At 38.7% G+C, this 17,969-nt stretch overlaps 2 protein-coding genes and 2 pseudogenes across 2 annotated transcripts; 1 reads left to right on the top strand and 3 right to left on the bottom strand.

Annotated features, from left to right (window-relative positions):
• Window positions 1–2,124: 2,124 nt before the first annotated feature.
• On the bottom strand, window positions 2,125–3,970 carry LOC146472554 (uncharacterized). The gene is made up of 2 exons (XM_085119192.1): window positions 3,047–3,970; window positions 2,125–2,965 (listed from the first exon to the last, which is right to left on the bottom strand). The coding sequence occupies exons 1-2, from the start codon at window positions 3,541–3,543 to the stop codon at window positions 2,260–2,262; spliced, it is 1,203 nt and encodes a 400-aa protein (XP_084975318.1). The 5' UTR covers window positions 3,544–3,970; the 3' UTR covers window positions 2,125–2,259.
• Window positions 3,971–4,502: 532 nt separating this feature from the next.
• LOC146472553 (DELTA-thalatoxin-Avl2a-like) lies at window positions 4,503–6,425 on the bottom strand. The gene has a single exon (XM_085119467.1). The coding sequence runs from the start codon at window positions 6,405–6,407 to the stop codon at window positions 4,938–4,940; it is 1,470 nt and encodes a 489-aa protein (XP_084975593.1). The 5' UTR covers window positions 6,408–6,425; the 3' UTR covers window positions 4,503–4,937.
• Window positions 6,426–11,388: 4,963 nt separating this feature from the next.
• On the top strand, window positions 11,389–12,893 carry LOC146472552 (uncharacterized; annotated as a pseudogene).
• Window positions 12,894–15,834: 2,941 nt separating this feature from the next.
• LOC146472551 (uncharacterized) overlaps window positions 15,835–17,969 on the bottom strand; it is a 2,247-nt pseudogene continuing 112 nt past the window's right edge.

Genomic DNA, 17,969 nt, shown 5'->3' with positions numbered 1-17,969 from the left:
TTAAAGTTGCGTTTAGTGATCATTATATGACTGTTAAGTACAGACATTACGGAACAAATCAGTTGCCCTTGTAGGAACTGTGTTTTATGAACTAGGTGCGGGGAAGATGTAGTGTATTGCGTGACGTCACGTAGCAAATGTTAGAGAATTGTAGATTATGGAAAAATACACTTGAGTTGAGCACATGGCCGTCTGTTAGTATTTGCTTGTTCGTTTGTCGTATTGCTCCTCCCACTTCATATAGTAACATTGAAATTTGTGTTCTCATCAATGGATGGTCTACCGACTTCTTTAAACCAGAACAGAGAGTTAGGCAAGGCTGCTCCCTTTCCCTATATCTTTTCATTCTTGGTGTTGAGGGAGAGCTGGGATGGCGCAGTGGTGAGAGCACTCGTCTCCCACCTATGTGGCCCGGGTTGGATTCCCGGACTCGGCCTCGTATGTAGATTGAGTTTGTTATTGTTTCTCATCCATGCTCTGAGAGGTTCTTCTCCGTGTACTCAGACCTGAAACCCCTCCTCAAAAACCAACGTTACTGTCAAGCACTTAATCATGAAGCTATTGCTCAAGAGATTCCGCAAGCACCGCCCCCTGTTATTGACACTAAATAAACTACTTTAAATAGCAGCTGAAAAAGTAAGGCATTTTTGCAAGAAAATGAAATCAAATTAGCAAGTAGGTTGATGATGCTACTTTCATTTTCAATGGTTCAAAAGAATATTTTACATCAGCTCTACAAGATTTGGAAAATTCCAGCGCCATTTCTGGCCTCAGGCTTAACAATAAAGAAAACATAGGTATTATGGATCGGCACCGAATACCGAAGACTAAGTGTACTTGGCCAAATCACGGTGTTAAAAAAGCTCGATTACCTCTCAGTTTGTGTACATTTTGTCCCCTTACCAGCAGCAATCGTGCCTTGAAAAAATGAACAATTTTTCTATTAAATTCTTATTCAGGTCTTTGCCTCACTGTATAAAAAAGAACCCTGAATTTTTTTCGTTCTCACCAGGGGATGATTTTTAAGTTCCTTGTTCTAACCCTAAAATTGTGCATTAGAGACGTATCTTGAAAATGGCATAATAGGTAATCTGGAGCAAGGCCATCATTGATGCATTTGTGAAAAGCATACATTTATAGTAATCTCGGTGAAAAATTGTCACCATTAAAATGATGATCCTTTTGGCCATCCTCTTGTATTTTTCAGCCAACTTTTTTGCTGTTGAAGTGCATGGATGAAGTTATGGCAGGCAATGTATTGTAATTACCAGTGTATAGTGACCAATAAAAAAGGGTAGTAAACTCTTACTCGAGCCTAACGGGGCCTAAGCATAACCCAGTTTCTTTAGCATGAAGCAACCAGCCGCCCTGAAGCAACGGTAGTAATATTGCTAACCTCTCCCTGGGGGCAAGCCTGCGAAAGACTATCCATCAGAATGCCACCAGTACCCATTTACACAGCTAGACCCAGTTGTTCAAAAAGTGGATAATTTTATCCAGCGGATAAATTGATATCTGGGGGATAAAATGTATTAATTGGATTGCATCTTATCCGCTGGATAAAGTTTTCCGTTCTTTGAAAAAACGAAGCCTTGGTGAAGGGAGACAATGCAGAGCAAAGATTCTTGTGTAAGAACCGAAACAGCACAATACCGCCGGATCGAATTCGAAAGTCCAATACATTGACTACTTCAATTAGACAGAGCAATGGCTAACACACAGCAAATTCATGAAATCTGACCTCAACCAAAAATTAAACATGCCGAGGATTTTGTTTGTTTGGAAATGAGGAGAGAAGTTCACCTTGTCGCCCCCTTCTCGCAGACAAGCCGCACAACAGAACGGGATCCTCAGCCGAAAATTAGACGCCGCGGCTCCAACGGCAAGGTATAAGGTTATTTTAGAGAAGACAGACGCCTTTAAGTGAAATACAGCAGGAAAAGAGAAAATATGTATTTAATGACACGCCACTGAGAATGTTATGGTTGGGAAAGCTATATCAACACTCGAAAGAGTGTTTCATCCTATTTCTAAACACTTCGAGGTTTAAAAAATTTTTAAAAACGTTCTCTGGTTAAAAGTTTAAAAACACTAAGCTTTCGATTGCCAGTCTGCAATCTTTAAAAAGTGAGGTGTAAAAAGCGAAGGCAGAAATATATATACAAAGAGGTGAGAAAAAATAACGAACAAATTTGAATAAATACAATAATACAAGGGGAATACTAGTGTGAAGAAAAAATATTGATGACATGAATAAAGTTATAATAAAATTGAGTATTGTCTTGGCAGATGTTTAGCATTATTGTCTGCCTGGCTAGTTATCGCAGTGTGCCAAGATTCCAGCGTTTTTCTTACGCGTGAATTGCCTCTGTCGATGACACGTACATTCTCAAAATCAATAGTACGGCCTTCGAGCCACGCATGGCTGGCAACGTTGGAACCACTTTTAAAAACTTTGGTGTTTCGAATATGTTCCTCTTTTCTAGTGTGTAAACATGTGCTCGTTTCTCCAATGTAACTCCATGTGCAGTCCGCACAGGGGATTTTATAGACAACGTTCGTTTGCCGATCTGATGGGGGTCTAGATTTAGGAGACACAAATTCTTGTTGCAGGGTCTTGACCGGTCTGGTGGTGGTTCGGATGCCGTTCTTGTTAAGAATTCTTGTAAGTGGTTCAGTGATGCCTTTGATGTATGGTAAAACTGCAAAGCCATTTTGGGAATCTGGTGGGTCTATCAACCTAAAGAACATTCCCACTAACTCTTCAGGGGAAGGGATGATTTCAGGGGTCGAAGTCTTTTTTAGGATGTTCGATATAGTTGCTGATGGATAGCCATTTGATTTCAACGCATCGGAAACGTGGGTCAGCTCTTTCTTTACTCCTTCGGAGGTGCTCGGGAGGTTGATTGCTCGATTTAGGAGGGTAGAGGCAGTACTTAATTTGTGTTTTAACTCGTGATGAGAGTTAAAGTCCAGCTATCTGTCTGTGTGTGTGGGCTTTCGATAGACGCCGATATTAATTGTTCCATTCTTCCTGGTTATCAAGGTGTCTAGAAAGGAAATTTGGCCATTGTTCTCAGTTTCGAGGGTGAAAGATATTTTAGGGTCAACTGCATTAAGAGTATCGTGGAACTTGCTAACGGAGTGTTTCTTTATCATGACAAAACTGTCGTCTTCGTAACGTTTCCAGACTTTTGGGGGTGTTGTTGAGGCGGCGATAGCCGATTCTTCAATTACCTCCATGCAGAGGTTACCTACGACTGGGCTAACTGGGCTCCCCATTGCATTTCCATGTATCTGTTTGTAGACAGAGTCGTTGAACATAAAGTAGTTGTTGGAGAGGGTGAATTCCAAGAGCGAGATGATTTCATCGGCGTTGAGCGTCGTTCTTAAGTGTAGCGTGGTGTCCTCGTCTGGCTTTTTTCTGATGTAGTCACAAGCCTTGTCAACCGGAATGGCAGTAAAGAGTGAAACGACATCGAACGAGACCATTACTTCATCGTCAGCGATCTCTTGGTTTGCGACTTGTTTGGTAAAGTCCATCGAGTTAGAAACAGAATAGCCATTAAGGTTCTGAATAGGTGTCAAAATGTCCGTCAGGAATTTAGAGGTGTTATATAGGGCAGAACCAATGCAAGACACAATGGGCCGAAGAGGGAGACCTGCTTTATGGTGTTTGATTGAGCCTCATATGGAGGGTGAAAGGCGTCCGTAGATCGTAGTTTGTAGTATGTAGGATCATCGATTTTGCCTTTCTTCTTAAGATCCAACAAATTGTGGTTTAGTTCCCTCTCGATCTTAGCAAACGGAGGTTTATGAACCAACTGGTAAGTCTGATGGTCACTGAATAAATTTTCCATTTTTTCGTTGTAGTCAATTCTGTCCATAACCACAAAACAGTTACCTTTGTCAGCTTTCATTATAACACGAGAGACATCTTCCTCCAGGGTTTTTAATGCTTTCCTTTCAGCTTTTGAGATGTTGTTATGCTGTGGTAAACGGGCCCTGTGTAGGATTGAGGCCCTAGCTGTTCTTATGGAATCCTTGGTGTCATCAGGGAGACGAACGATGGCTGCTTCGACTTCAGCGACAATATTTTTGGTTGGAATTTTTCCCGGGGTTGGTGCAAAGTTAGGGCCTTTCTCAAGAATGGAACGTTCAGTCGAAGACAGTGGTTTCTTTGAGACGTTGACAACCCAGTTTCCTTTGTTGATAGTGGGAGGCTGGTTCGCCTCGGTTTCCTTGCTGAGGTTGTTAAACTTATTATTATGTCTTGCTTCAATAGTGGAGCGGACTGAACTACTCCTATGCTTCAGGAAGTGGTTTCGAGGTTTGTTGACAAAAGAACTCGGCTGCGTCTCGTTTTTTCATCCCACTTCTCGGTGTTTGGAAATTGAATGCAACATTCTTTCTGGTGCTTGACATAATACATAAAAGAATCTTCTAACCAATGATGATCGAAAAGGAGGAAGCTAAAAGAGGCACAAGCCGTTTATATCGAAAATCGTCCACGCGAATCGTGGAAGTAAACTACTGGAATTGAGAAGTCTCATTTGCAGTAGTCGCTCTGTAATACTGCGTGATACACTTGAAGACGAAAAGATGTAGGTAAAGCAAACTTTTTTACAGAGCAACATTTAGGCACTGAAAGAATTGGTAAAGGTTTTAAAGTTCGCTGGCCGGGAATTGTTCCATTGAATAGTTGCAAGAGTAACGTTTGGGAATGACAACTCGAACAACAAAATTCGCGCATCTCATTGTTTTAATCTCGAGCTACGATTACCATACATGATTCTGGCGTAAACTCGTTCAACTAAATAGTTAGTGTTCTAACTGTCTTCATTATTGTCACTGATTTGAATCGGGAAACGCATTTACTGTGTAGCAGATCACGTCTTGACTTAATCGTACATCACTTCGCTACTACTCAGGTTAAATTACTCTTCACCATTTGCTTCTGCATCCCCGCCTAGATCTCGATTTAAATCTTGATCGAGATCTTCATCTGGATTCTCTGACTCACCACTCATGTGGTGAGGAACATCTTTCTGCGGGATATCTCTGCTAGGCATCCTCCACACCTGTTTCCGAAAACCAATATTCTTGTTGTAGCAGTCGCATGTAAACCCAGCCACTTTCCAATCACAGCCAAGCCATCCCCAATCTTCTTGGGTGTTTGCGTATGCCGTAAGCTTTGAGCTCCCTGTGTCTTGTTTCTCCGATTTGTACTTAACGCAAGATTTCCCTCGACAGGCGCACCAGATTCCGACTCTGTATCCACAGTCGTCGGGATGGTGGCAACCCTCTGCAGCCAGAGAACACTCGAATTCAGGAGATTCCTTGGATGAACCCCTTGTGTAGTCGAATTTCTGTAGTTGAACCCCTCTACTTTCTTTGAATCGGCAGCCATAATTCAAGAAGCCGAGGTAGTAGTACTGCAGGTTTATAGCTCGGATGTAGTTTTCTGATCCAGTATCGTATCGGCTTTGCAAAATGTCCCAAATCGATCTGAAGGTGTGTTCAACAGATGCGTCTGATTCACCAGCTTCATTCAAAAGTTGCTCAATTAGTTCTTCGCTAGCGCTCCTGTCGTTCAACAGCTTATTGCGGGTTTCCTTGGTACCCCCTTTGACGAATCGTTTTTCTACGGTGTCGATGTTCTTTGCCTTGGACTCTTCATTCTCGGTGACGTTTGCACATGCCTCGACCCCAACCTTGGTAGCGCTTACGGGGCCTGCAAGTTTAATGCAGCTGTTCACCTGAAAATCTCTCTGACTATACGACTTAGAACTTTCTGCAAATGTCGTCTGCTTGACGCTTGATCCAAGCGTCACAGACGTTATCACATGGGACCCGTATGTGTTCAAAAAGACGTTATATGCCTTCCAAGAATTCGCAAGAAACGGATGTGCAAATGCCAACGGCAGCTTTTCAAAGTCCTTAACAAGGCGTTTGGTTAATGTGGAGGTTTGAACGTTATCTAAACAATCCTTTTCGACCCAGATCTTTTCTGTCAAGGCGCGGACATTTAAGGCCAGTCCACTCACTTCGGATTCCTTGGATTCTGTCTTCTGTATAACACTGTTGAGAGTAGCGCCCAGAGTAAACGTAGACTCGAGGGAGGCTTCCAAACCAGCTGCGGCGGCCATATGTTTGTAAAAGGATTTGGTGCTTTTGTAATAGTCAAAGTTACTACCTGAGTAGTGTAACTTTTTCCTTCTGAAGCAGGTTTCCGGCAAAGCCTCGAACACTTTCGCCTCCTTTTCCTGGAAGTCGCCCAATAAGTTTGTCTTCCGAAGATTGACTCCTTTTCCAAGCTCTTCCGTGTCACTGCTGGCTGTGCTTTCCACTCTTATTCCTCTGAAAGAGGCTGTCAGGCAGATAAACGGTAACAATGGATAAAGCATGGCTGACGTTATTGCTGTTTTCCTATAGTTTGGCAGTGGGGCACAACCTGTTAAAAATATTAAGTTTCAGATGCTTTCCTGTAACACATGGCCTTGTTATGCTCCCACGCAGTCGTTTTGTAGGGGACTCGTATTAGCTCCTCTCCAGGAGATACGAGTCTCCTCCCACGGCTGCCTGGGAGGCTAGGCTTTGCTGGACAACGGTCACACTCCACCGGATACTGTACCTGCTGCAGTGAGGAGCTTGAACTGACTCAGCCTGCGTAGCTAGCGGTATTGTCTGTGCGCCAATAAAAAGTTTTGGCGTCATAAACTGTGAGAAAATACCTTTCCCCATTCAGCTCTAGGCCTCGCTGCATCCCTCAGCTACGCAAGCCTCGATAATTGACTTCCCATCAGTCTGCCCACATGGTCAAAATGCCCAATGTCGGATTTGTAAACTCTGACTTTCTACCGACACCACGAAAACAGAATTCATTTTGGCTTCACCAATTTCCAAGTTTCGTGCCTTCTGTACAGTGATGATTTGTAAAATTGGGTCTCGTCAATTTTCGCTATAAGACGTTGCTTGAAAGGTCAGTATGATCATGTTAACACTTAGGGAAAGGAATTTCATCAATCGAAGAAAAGTTCTCTTCCATACTGGGTTCGTCTAGGATCAGTGATATCACTTTTCGCATATCACATTAATGATATCACTTTTCGTAAGAAATTGTTGAAATATTTTGAAATTATAATTAAATTGCACTCCCAAGTGTAATTTGAGAACTTGCAGAACATCAATCATACCCATTAATTAAAAATTTCAACCAATCTTGCGCGGTAACCCAGACCGATTTCGCTTGACAATATTTGGAAACGATATTTCTTTCTGAGAAAAAGCGATAACGTTCCAATTGAACACCTTCCAGGGAGGAAGAGGGATCGATAGCGATAAACTTTGACGTTGAAAATGCCGACGATTGAATACGGTTTCACAAGATGGTTTCAATCGGTTTCAATCGGTTTGGAGATAATTTTTCGGTTACTAAATCTGGGCGAACATTTAAGGCCGGTCAAATTAAACAGGAAGGCTTCATAAATATCACTGAGTTACCTTCTAAGATACGTTTTCGGAGACTACTTTAAATATTTCCAGTATTAGATACAGGTGTTATTGAAGTTGTTTGGCCCCTTGAGGACTTACAGCTACTTTTGTGAATCGTTAATTCCTTACTTGAATCACATGACTTTCTATATTTTACCCGTGGTGGGAAACTGGAAATGGGTGCAAAGTCTTTACATATTAATCTCATTTTTCAGGAGCCAGGAATTAAGAAACTTTACTTTTCCACTACTATTCGATTTTCAGTGTTTTAGGAATGTTTTGAGCCAGTAAATTTGAAGTTTATTGCTTTCCTAGTCTCATCTGCAGATATATTGCCAAACTTAATTTAGCGTCCCCAATTAGTACTACTCAACGCTAGAATGATTGTCACTTAAAGTGCCCCTGGGACGAAAATTTCATTTTCCATCTTTTTGCATTTTCGTGTAGAATATGACCTTCTTACTCATGTTACCAAATTTCAATCCTTTACGGCGATTGGAAGTATTTTTTTTTAGCTTTTTATTCGAGATTTCACGGCCGCCATTACAAAACTGTATTCTGCTGTTATTTAGTTCGCAACAGCAGAATACAGTTTATGAAGTAGAATCTCAAATAAAAAGCTAAAAAAAAATACTTCAAATCGCCCTAAAGGATTGAAATTTGGTAACATGAGTAAGAAGGTCATATTCTACACGGAAATGCAAAAAGATGGAAAATTAAATTTTCGTCCCAGGGGCACTTTAAATAAAGAACTTTGCTTACATACCCTTGCCGTGTCACTTAGCTGACCGTCAGTTAACTCTAATAAAATTCAAAATCTGAGTTTTTAGTAGGAAGGCACTGAACAAATGAGTTATTTTTAAAAATCAAGTTATTCGGAGGATAGGTCCTGTTTCGCTTTAAAATTCTCGCTGTGATAGTCTATTATAATATTCCAAAAAACCGCTCCGTGACTGATGGAATTCTTCATTAGATTTGAGTGCAACCATGGGAAGACGGTCTTTTTATAAACGTCCTCCGAGGATATACCTGCTGTTTCTCCATACAGGTTTTTGTGATATGTACGAGGGTTTTTTGAGCTCAAAAAAATATAAATACGAAACCAAAAATATTTGTGTTTCTAATTGTTATGAAAGACCTTTGTTTTGAGGTCATTTAGAATTCCAACTAAACGGAGCGTGAACATGTGGGTCTATTTGTAAGCAGCAAAACGTGTTAGACCCCATTTAAATCGCCTGAATTTATTTCATTTTTGTTAGCACTTGATGGTACTAATACACTAATATTGACGATATATTTGCTATATTCTCTAAACATATTCTCAAACATTTCAGTAACGTGGTTTATCGTGCCTTCGATTCACGCGTCTTCGGAGGCTGTTATTTTATTTGTTTGTTTCTGCGCGATAGCGCTTAATAACTGCGCGGAATGCTTCTAACGTAGCGCTGAATTTCTCGATCATTGCGTTTTCTTTTTTAAAATGTTTGTTGATTGCGACGCCTGCGCTGCTGCGCTGTTTCCTGAAATGAGCAATTTAAAAAAATAAATTTGTCCCATTGAGAGAAATGTGGTTAAAACAGTAAAGAACTTTTAAGAGAACTTTATAGATAAAAAGTTTTTTTAAGAGAAGATTATTTTTTTTATTTTTATAGATAATTCATCCCTAGCTGGGGATGCAAGATTAAATTGCTTTGTTGCAACCTCCTATTTTTCACCAAAGAAAATCAAACTGGGTTCAAATATTAACGTTTTCAGACAAGTCATTTTCTTTTTGCCGTGAGCATTCGCATTTTCTTTTTCCAAGTATGTCTGTATCAATCACTTAAAATATCATTTATCTATTAAGTCATTACACTTCACGCCGATTTCCTGGTTTTGGAACTATCAACTATCAAAAAACAAAAACAACAATTGAATGGCATTTTGGCATTGAGGTTAACACTTCGACTGAAAATTCATCGTCTATAACAACTTAAATATCAATATTTTCTGAGAAACTTTATTGAAATTGAAATAGTAAGAGATAAAGAGCAATTAAAAGCTTAACATTTTACTCTCAGCGACTCTGAGCAAGATAAAGAAAGGTCAGAACGTTGCCAAAAGAATTTAACAATGGTTTGCTGGAATCGCAATTTCTTTTTAATAAAAAAAAAACTGGGACTGTTGTAAAAACCAAAAGAAGAAAAGGGAGGATTTCGTTGTGAACAGGTCGGCCTTATACTAACCTCTGATGTCTCTTGGTCCGTTCCTCGCGATGATCTGAACAAAATAGTATTTTTCTTGAAAATTTGTATCTAACCTAAATTTAACATTTTAACCTCTGCGTGTTTAGTTAGCATGTGATTATGTGTGTGCAGAGAAAAAGGATCGCCCATCATTATGCCATTCCTTAATGGCCTGTTTTACTGGTAGCTAGAATTCCTAATAGAAGATATTGACTTACGAAATACCAACTTTCTTTGAGGCTTTTATGTCTTAAGCAATGTTCGGGCACTTGTTTGAGATATCACGATTCGGTAATATAGTTGTAAAATTGACTAATTTTAGTTTGTCTCACTGACAAAAAATCAACATGAAATGTTTCTTATGTACCTCTAACGTCTCTTGGTCTGTCCCTCGCGCTGATCCGAACAAAATTGTATTTTTCTTTAAAATTGTATCTTACCTGAATTTAAAAATTTAACCTCTGTGTATTAAATTAGCATGTGGGCAATGTGTGTGAAGAGAAAAAGGATCGCCCATCATTATGTCATTCCTTAATGGTCTGTTTTACTGGTACTAGAATTCCTAATAGAAGATATTGACTTACAAAATACCAACTGTCTTTGAAGCTTTTATGTCTTAAATAATGTTCCGGCACTTGTTTGAGATCTCAAGAATTCGATAATAGAGTCGTAAAATTGACTAACTTTCGTTTGTCCCACTGACCAAAAATTAACATCCAATGTTTCTGATGTACCTCTGGTGTCTCTTTGTCCGTTCCTCGCGCTGATCTGAACAAAATAGTATTTTTCTTGGAAATTGTATCTAACTTTAACTTAAAATTTTAACCTCGGGGTATTAAGTTAGCATGTGGGCAATGTGTGTGCAGAGAAATGGGATCGCCCATCATTATGTCATTCCTTAATGGTCTGTTTTATGTTTTACTCTTAGCTAGAATTCCTAATAGAAGATATTGACTTACGAAATACCAACTTTCATTGAGGCTTTTATGTCTTAAGCAATGTTTGAGATATCATGATTCGGTAATAGAGTCGTAAAATTGACTAATTTTCGTTTGTCTCACTGACCAAAAATCAACATGAAAAGTTTCAAGCTTGTTAACACTGCCTTTTCAAGCCGTCTTCAAAACCTTCTCGTTTCTTTGGGGCAATGTCCACCTCTATAAGATTATTCTCTTTTGAATCATACAAATACAAATAAAAGCAAGGACATAATAATTTTCTATATCCAAACTGTTTCAATTATATCGAACATCTCTTTAAGCGATGAGAGTAGTGGTTGCTTGAACCAAATGTTAGCGGCCACATCAGGGTTTCAGAGAAACACTAGAAGTGAAAGTTCCCGGTTACCTGAGTCAAAAGTCGAAAACTTTAAATTGAAGATGCATTGTTAAAAAATTGATGAATAGATTATTGTTCATGAGAAGGAAGTTTAAGCGAAACCAAAAGAATCGGCTCCCACCACCTGATGTAAATTTTAATTTTTCCATGTTTTTTTTCTTTGTCATAACGGTTAATGACCGCGCGGAATGCTTCTCACGTTTCACTGAGTTTTTCGATCATTGCGTTTCTTTTTCGAAGTATTTATTGATTGCGACCTGTGCTGCGTTGTTTATCACAGTGGACAATTTTAAAGAAAATCGAAGCATTGAAATAAATTTGGTGAAAACAAATGAGGAATTGGTAAGAGTACTTCATAGATAAAAAGTAACGCAAAATTATCATATTGAAAGGTTATTCATCCTTATTTTGTGACACACGTTTAGTTTCTCTTGGACTTAGTAATGCAAGCTTCATTTGCTTTACGGCAAATTCCCATTTGAGTCAATTTTTTCACCGGATGGGACCAGACTGGGTTAAAATATTTACATTTAAATTGAAAAGCATATCAAGCGAGTAAAGAAACTACCTTCATGTCATTTCACTTTACGATTTCCTGGTTTTTGAACTATCGAAAAATTTTGACATTTTTAGTATCACTTAGATGGATATTTGATCATGTATGACCTCTCAAGTATCGATTTTTTTAGAAAGTTAATTCGTAAATGAAAGTTAGTAAGATAGAACATCTGATACAAAGAAACTAAATCTGACTTTTTTTTTGTCTGTTCTCTCAGCGACTTTAAGCGCGAAAAAGGTAGATCAGAGCGTTACCACAGAGATTTAACAGTGGTTAATTGGAATCACCCTCTCTTTAAAAACTGAAAGAACATTACTGTTGTGGAAGAACAAAGTAGAGAAAACAAGTTTTGAGTGTAGACAGGTCGGCCGTATACTAACCTCTGATGCACCTCTGATGTCTCCTGGTCCGTTCCTTGCTATGATCTAAAAGAATGGTATTTTTCCTGAAAATTATATCTGATCTCAATTAAAAATTCTTACCTCAGGGTGTTTAGGTAGCATGTGGGCAATACAGTTCTAAAGCGATTAGGTCACGTTACCATGACATGGAAAAACTCAGTCCTAAACAAACGTGCATTCCATTCAAAATGGCAACGCTTTCCATAGCGTCACCTGGTCACTGCTTTCTTTCTTCTCAGACGAAAAGAAATCGATCAAAAAAGAGAAAACCACTATAAGTCTGATCATGTGGAGGCATTTAGCTATCACGAGAGAATTCTATGCCATACGAAATGTCTTTGATCTCAACAAATATTGCAGATTTACTTGGATGACCAACAAGGCATAAAAGCGACCGTGTGCGAATGTCCACGAGGAGCGTTTAAAGTGCCCCTGGGACGAAAATTTCATTTTCCATCTTTTTGCATTTTCGTGTAGAATACGACCTCCTTACTCATGTTACCAAATTTCAATCCTTTACGGCGATTGGAAGTATTTTTTTTAGCTTTTTATTCGAGATTTCACGGCCGCCATTACTTGGCCTTGTTCCGGAAGTTAAGGCTCAAATTACAGGAAGTGACGTCATTGGCTCAACACGAAAAATTCCACATGGCTAATTTTCATATGGATTCTATTTCATAAACTGTATTCTGCTGTTGCGAACTAAATAACAGCAGAATACAGTTTATGAAGTAGCAAGCCAATCTTTTAGCTTTGTATGAAGATGTGAAGAAATATGGAAGGTTTACTGGACCTAGTTGGCTGCTTAGCCCTGAGCCACCTGTTGTCAACAAGCTGCCTATGTCTTCTATCGAGGAGATGGGGAGTGGACAATGAAGAGGAAGCCATCAGAGCATTCACCCTCAAAACAGGGAAAACGGTGACAGAAACTGGAATCTGGTTCGATTCTTCTGGAATCCTAGGGGCATTCCCGGATTGTCTTATCGATGAAGAAACTGTGCTAGAAATGAAGTGCCCATACACCAAACGAAAACTCACAATAGAGGAGGCTGTGAAGTCAACTACATTTTGCCTCGAGAAATGTGAAAGTGAGCATGGTTGTACCTTTAAGAAAGGCCATGTGTACTGGCACCAAGAACAGGGAGCAATGTACTTTTCACCTAGGAATTTTTTTTTTTTTTTTTGTCGTATGGACTTAAAAAGATGTAGCTATTGTGAAAATAGAAAGGGATAACACTCGGGCAGAAAACATTCCACGCTTAAAACAATTCTTTATTATGACCACATATTCCCAAAAATAGTGCAAGGGGAACTTTGAACATGTATATTTTATACATTATTAAGGTTGCACACTTTCCGTCTCCAAACCAACCCAATTAATGCCCATGAGTTATTTTGAGGGAAAACATAATAGCATCTTGAATTGTACTGACATACCTTGATTGGCTCCCCAATCTGTAGATTGTCAAAGAAAGAGAGTTTGGAGAACATCTTCATACAGTTCAGGAGGTGCATGCGACCTAACCTAATATAGCTAATTGTGTGTTAGATCACACTTGGTTGTTCTTTGTTCTACTTTTAACCAAAATATTTAATTCCATTTCATTAATGGCTGTAAATGTACGCACTCTTGCCAATTGTTTCAGGATTGTATCATGTATCATTATAATCACTCTGTGCTGGGTGAGTACGTAATATACTGTAGCACTCATTTTCCAAATGGCCTCGGCATGATTTGTTATAAGAGGAAACAAATAATATGAAGAAAATGCAATTTCTCTGACAATCATCTGAGCAATTACACAAAAAAATATTCTCCTGGGGATGGATGAAGGGGGATTTCTACATGTCATTTGACAAGGAAGTGTAAGAGTCATGGTATTATTGGCCAATGCATAAATCATTCATAATTTTGACAAAAAATTGAAAAAGTTTATTTGAGTTTTCACTATTTACAAATGTTGATTTTACTATCGTTGTGGTTACTCAGGTGTGGTAATTCAATAAATGCTATGGGTTATGTTCTGTTCAATGGAAACAGTCCTGTCTAAGGTTTATGAAGGACTCTTGAGGAGTATTTTTGAGTGTAGGGCAGTTGCTGGGGTGACATTAACAAAAACATCTCACACTATTATTCAACTTCAACATGAAAATATTCATTTTTGTTATTTTTGGCTTTGAAATGTAATTTCACTCTCACCATTTTGCCATGAACAAAACTATTAAGAAAAGAAGAAAAAGAAGTGCCTTTATTCACCTTTTTTTTAAAAAAGGAAAATGTGCCATTACATCAAAAGACAGGTCCAGCCAGCTCGGTTGAGCTTTTAAAAGATCCCCGCTTAAGTTTATTTAAATAGACCTGTAAATCAGTTGATTACAGAAAGCGGACTTCTTCTTTCTTATTACTAATAGGAAAAAGCTATTTCTTGACTAACATATTACTTATTGTAAAGAAAACGATTATGAAGGATGATCTTGAACATACTCTTTAAGTTTGGTTTTGAATGTATTAAACGAACTTATGTTTGTAATTTCAATGGGAAGGTTGTTCCATGTAATTGCTCCCTTAAAGCTTATAGCAAATTTGCAATAATTTGTTCTTCTAAATTCGATATGTACCTTTGATGCTGATCGCGTATTATAGGAAAGTATACTTTTATTAGTTTTAAAAAAGTTATCAAAGAATGCCGGTAATTTGTCATGGTTCCATGAATACATGAAAACTTTCGTCAGGTACGTATTTAATTCAAAGATATTCAGTATTTTCAATGACTTGAACAGTGGTCCAGATTTTTCTGTATAATTGGCGAAGGTTATAATCCTGACAAGTTTTTTCTGTGTCCTGAGGATAGGCTTTAGTCTAGTGGGATACGTGCTTGCCCAAATAATGTTGCAATGTGCTACATAGGGGTAGATCATGGTGTTGTACAATGTGAGTAGTGCTTTAAGAGGTAAAAGTGTTTTTCTTCGGCCATTATGCCGGTCATTTTTGCCACTTTCATTGTGACATGGTTAATATGGTATTTCCAAGCGAGTTCTTCATCAATGTATAATCCCAGAAATTTGGCGTAGTTCACTTGATTAATTGGTTGTTCATTAATAATCACGTTTGCTTTATAGCTATAAAACCTAGTATATGCGTGTTGCGGATTATCTTCACTATCTATATGTGTCTTCCCATTTTTCACATTCTAGTTTCTGGTTTAAGAGGTCGAGAGTTTTGTTTGTGATTTTTCTATGTTTTGTCTTTTTCTTTGTTGTATTTTGGGTTAGTGAAATTGTTATTTGAAATATGGGTAAGTGGTCAGAGAGATCAGTAGTGAGTAAACCACTAGTAAAGTTATCTACTAGACTGTTAACGAACGTGTTATCGATTAATGTTTCACTTCTACTTGTTATTCTAGTTGTTTTCGAAACATGCAAGTTAAGGCATCATTTGAATTCCAACTTTTTTCAACTTTCAGTAGATCAACATTGAAGTCCCCCATAATGTAGCATTTCCTTTTTTGAAAGTCAATTTTTTGAAGTATTTCAGATAAAGTTTGCTTGAACTGTTCTAGCTTATCATTTGGAGGTCTATATAAAACTCCCACAATAACATTATTTGGCTTTGTTAATTCTACAAATTGTGATTCTATTATGTCATCAACATTAATAGAAAGATCATTCCTTTCCCTGAACTGGCACCATTGGTTTATATATAAACCTATACCGCCTCCAGGCTTTTGATCACGCACTTTATCTGTAAAGCTGTATTGTTAACCATATTTCTGTTACCCCTATTACTGAAAATTTATATTCCAGAGAATCAAAACCCCTATTCAAATACCATATCTTCACCTCCCCCCTTGATTAAAGGAAATTGAAAATTTCCAAGGGCAGCACGCAACTGTAACAGTAAATCAGCACAGCAAGGTAAATAAGAGGGGATAAAACTCAAAATTCTGAAATCTTTCTGCCTAGCATTGGCTCTTTCTACATGGATCCGGCATCTTGCCTTTGTAGCTTTTACCTCACTCTCAGTGAATGTTCCATTGTTCAGGAATGGTGGAATGTTAACAGATTCACCACGGGATACAATGTCTTGGATAAGAAATCCCTTATCTGCAAGTACAAATCCCCAGGAGTCAAGTGATTGAGGAGTCCTGATTCCTGCTCAATAGCTCTGTCTGGAATGGAACCAGGGTACAACTTGCTTACGTAGGTAATCACAGCATTGGGTGCAACACCAACAATAACTTTAAATGAATGCATTCGTCGGTAAGATGAGTAGGTTGCATTTTGTGTACTCCTTAGTCAAGGCGCTGCAACCTCGATATCAGTACAGTCTATGACAATCCGAAAAGATCCATATTGACTGAATGAGGATGGTGCAGAATGTTTGTTTTTGTCTAGAGAGGGAATGTCATAATGTCATTAAAGAAAATGTCATGCAACAATAGATAAATGTTGTTATAATGTTTGCAACTGTACCAACACTACAGTTAAATAGCTGAGCCAAGTGCAGGTTTGTGTAGTTCTGCCTTAGTTTCATTAAGGTGATAAAAATCTGGTCTTCAAAACTGATAGATTCCACCTTCCAGCCAGCAAAGTAATTGATGGAATCTTTAAACCTCAAGGCATGTCTTACAACAATTTCAAAGACTTCCTCTGTTGGAAGCCCAGTTTCCTTTCTAACGACATCATTCCTGATCTGACAGTTCTGTCACAGTGTAACACCTGGTCTTGTACTGTAATCTTTCCTCTTGATTCTTGAAGTATCTTTTTGCTATGTCTAGTTCTTTCTCCAGGATAACCTCCTGTGTTTTTCTTGGACTTTCTTCTTTCTCTTCCTCGATAGAAAGTGGCTCATTGATTCGAGCATCTTCTATCATTTGCTTGGGCACAGTCTTCTTCTTCTTCTTTGGAGGGGATCCCCTTTGTTCGGGGAATAACTTGTCCCAATTCCGCTCAAAAATCTCTGGGCCATTAGACTTCTTGTCCTCCCTAAAATGACAGCTACACACCCTAGAGTGCTTAGCAGGGCTGGCATTTTATCTTCTCCCCTGTAGAAGGAGTATGAGAAAAGCCACGTTACTTGCGATCAAACGTAAGCGTGCAATATACGTGTTTACTGAAGGCTTGACCTACTGAAACATTTCAACCGATAAAAAGTAAAAACAAATGTGTGCATGGTACCAGAACTATATCATCATGCAAGGTAAGGCAAATGTGAGCAAGAAAAATCACTAAATGCGATTGTCTAGACATATTTACTTCAGTGATCCAAGTCGATAAAAAAAAAAACTTTCTGTATTTTATGTCATATTTTAAAAGACAAAATAATTATAAATACCGTTATTAAGTTATCAGACGAATCCATAGTTTGTACGCGTCTTTCGCCTTTTGCGCTTTTGTAAATGCCAAGTACAGTCAACTCTCGTTATAGCGGACACCCTCGGGACATCGTTTAGTGTCCGTAAAAGCGACAGTCCGTAAAAGCGGGGTGTGGGGATCAACAGAGGTGGCGGCCTGGGCTTGATATTCTAGTTATTTATGAGTTACGTAGCGACCCAAAATATCTTGTAGGACTTGACAAGCTTATCAGAAATAGTGAATCTGCTAAGCAGTCATTAAGAATAGAGGTGAGGTTTTATCCCTTCTAAAGAGTCTGGAAGGAAAAGGCATAAGCTGGAGTGAAAACGCAGAGTATGTTGTACAGCCACTAAAGAGATTGGCGCGAAAATAAACATTCCAGATATTTTTGGAAGTGTGTTTTGACAAATGACAAACATCAGACTGCAATTTATGTTACATGTGAAGTTCATGGTGTCCGCTTTATCGAGAGTCAAAACTATAAAACTGTTATGTTTGTACCACGAAAGTGACCGCAATTCCGTAATAGCGAGAGTCCATAATAGCGGGAGTCATTTTCAGTCAAACCCCTATAGCTTTCGCCGGGGATCTGGATTT

This window comes from Pavona decussata, unplaced genomic scaffold (assembly GCF_977016875.1).
Source record: "Pavona decussata unplaced genomic scaffold, jaPavDecu1.1 SCAFFOLD_98, whole genome shotgun sequence".
In the NCBI taxonomy this organism is placed as follows: domain Eukaryota; kingdom Metazoa; phylum Cnidaria; class Anthozoa; order Scleractinia; family Agariciidae; genus Pavona; species Pavona decussata.
This window is presented reverse-complemented; position numbering and strand designations above follow the sequence as displayed.

Excerpts from the sequence above, each read along its gene's own strand:
- LOC146472553 (XM_085119467.1), bottom strand. The coding sequence starts at position 6,407 with ATGCTTTATCCATTGTTACCGTTTATCTGCCTGACAGCCTCTTTCAGA.
- LOC146472554 (XM_085119192.1), bottom strand. The coding sequence starts at position 3,543 with ATGGACTTTACCAAACAAGTCGCAAACCAAGAGATCGCTGACGATGAA. Across the intron at positions 2,966-3,046 it reads CAAATTTCCTTTCTAGACAC|CTCTCATCACGAGTTAAAAC; the intron begins CTTGATAACCAG and ends GCTGGACTTTAA.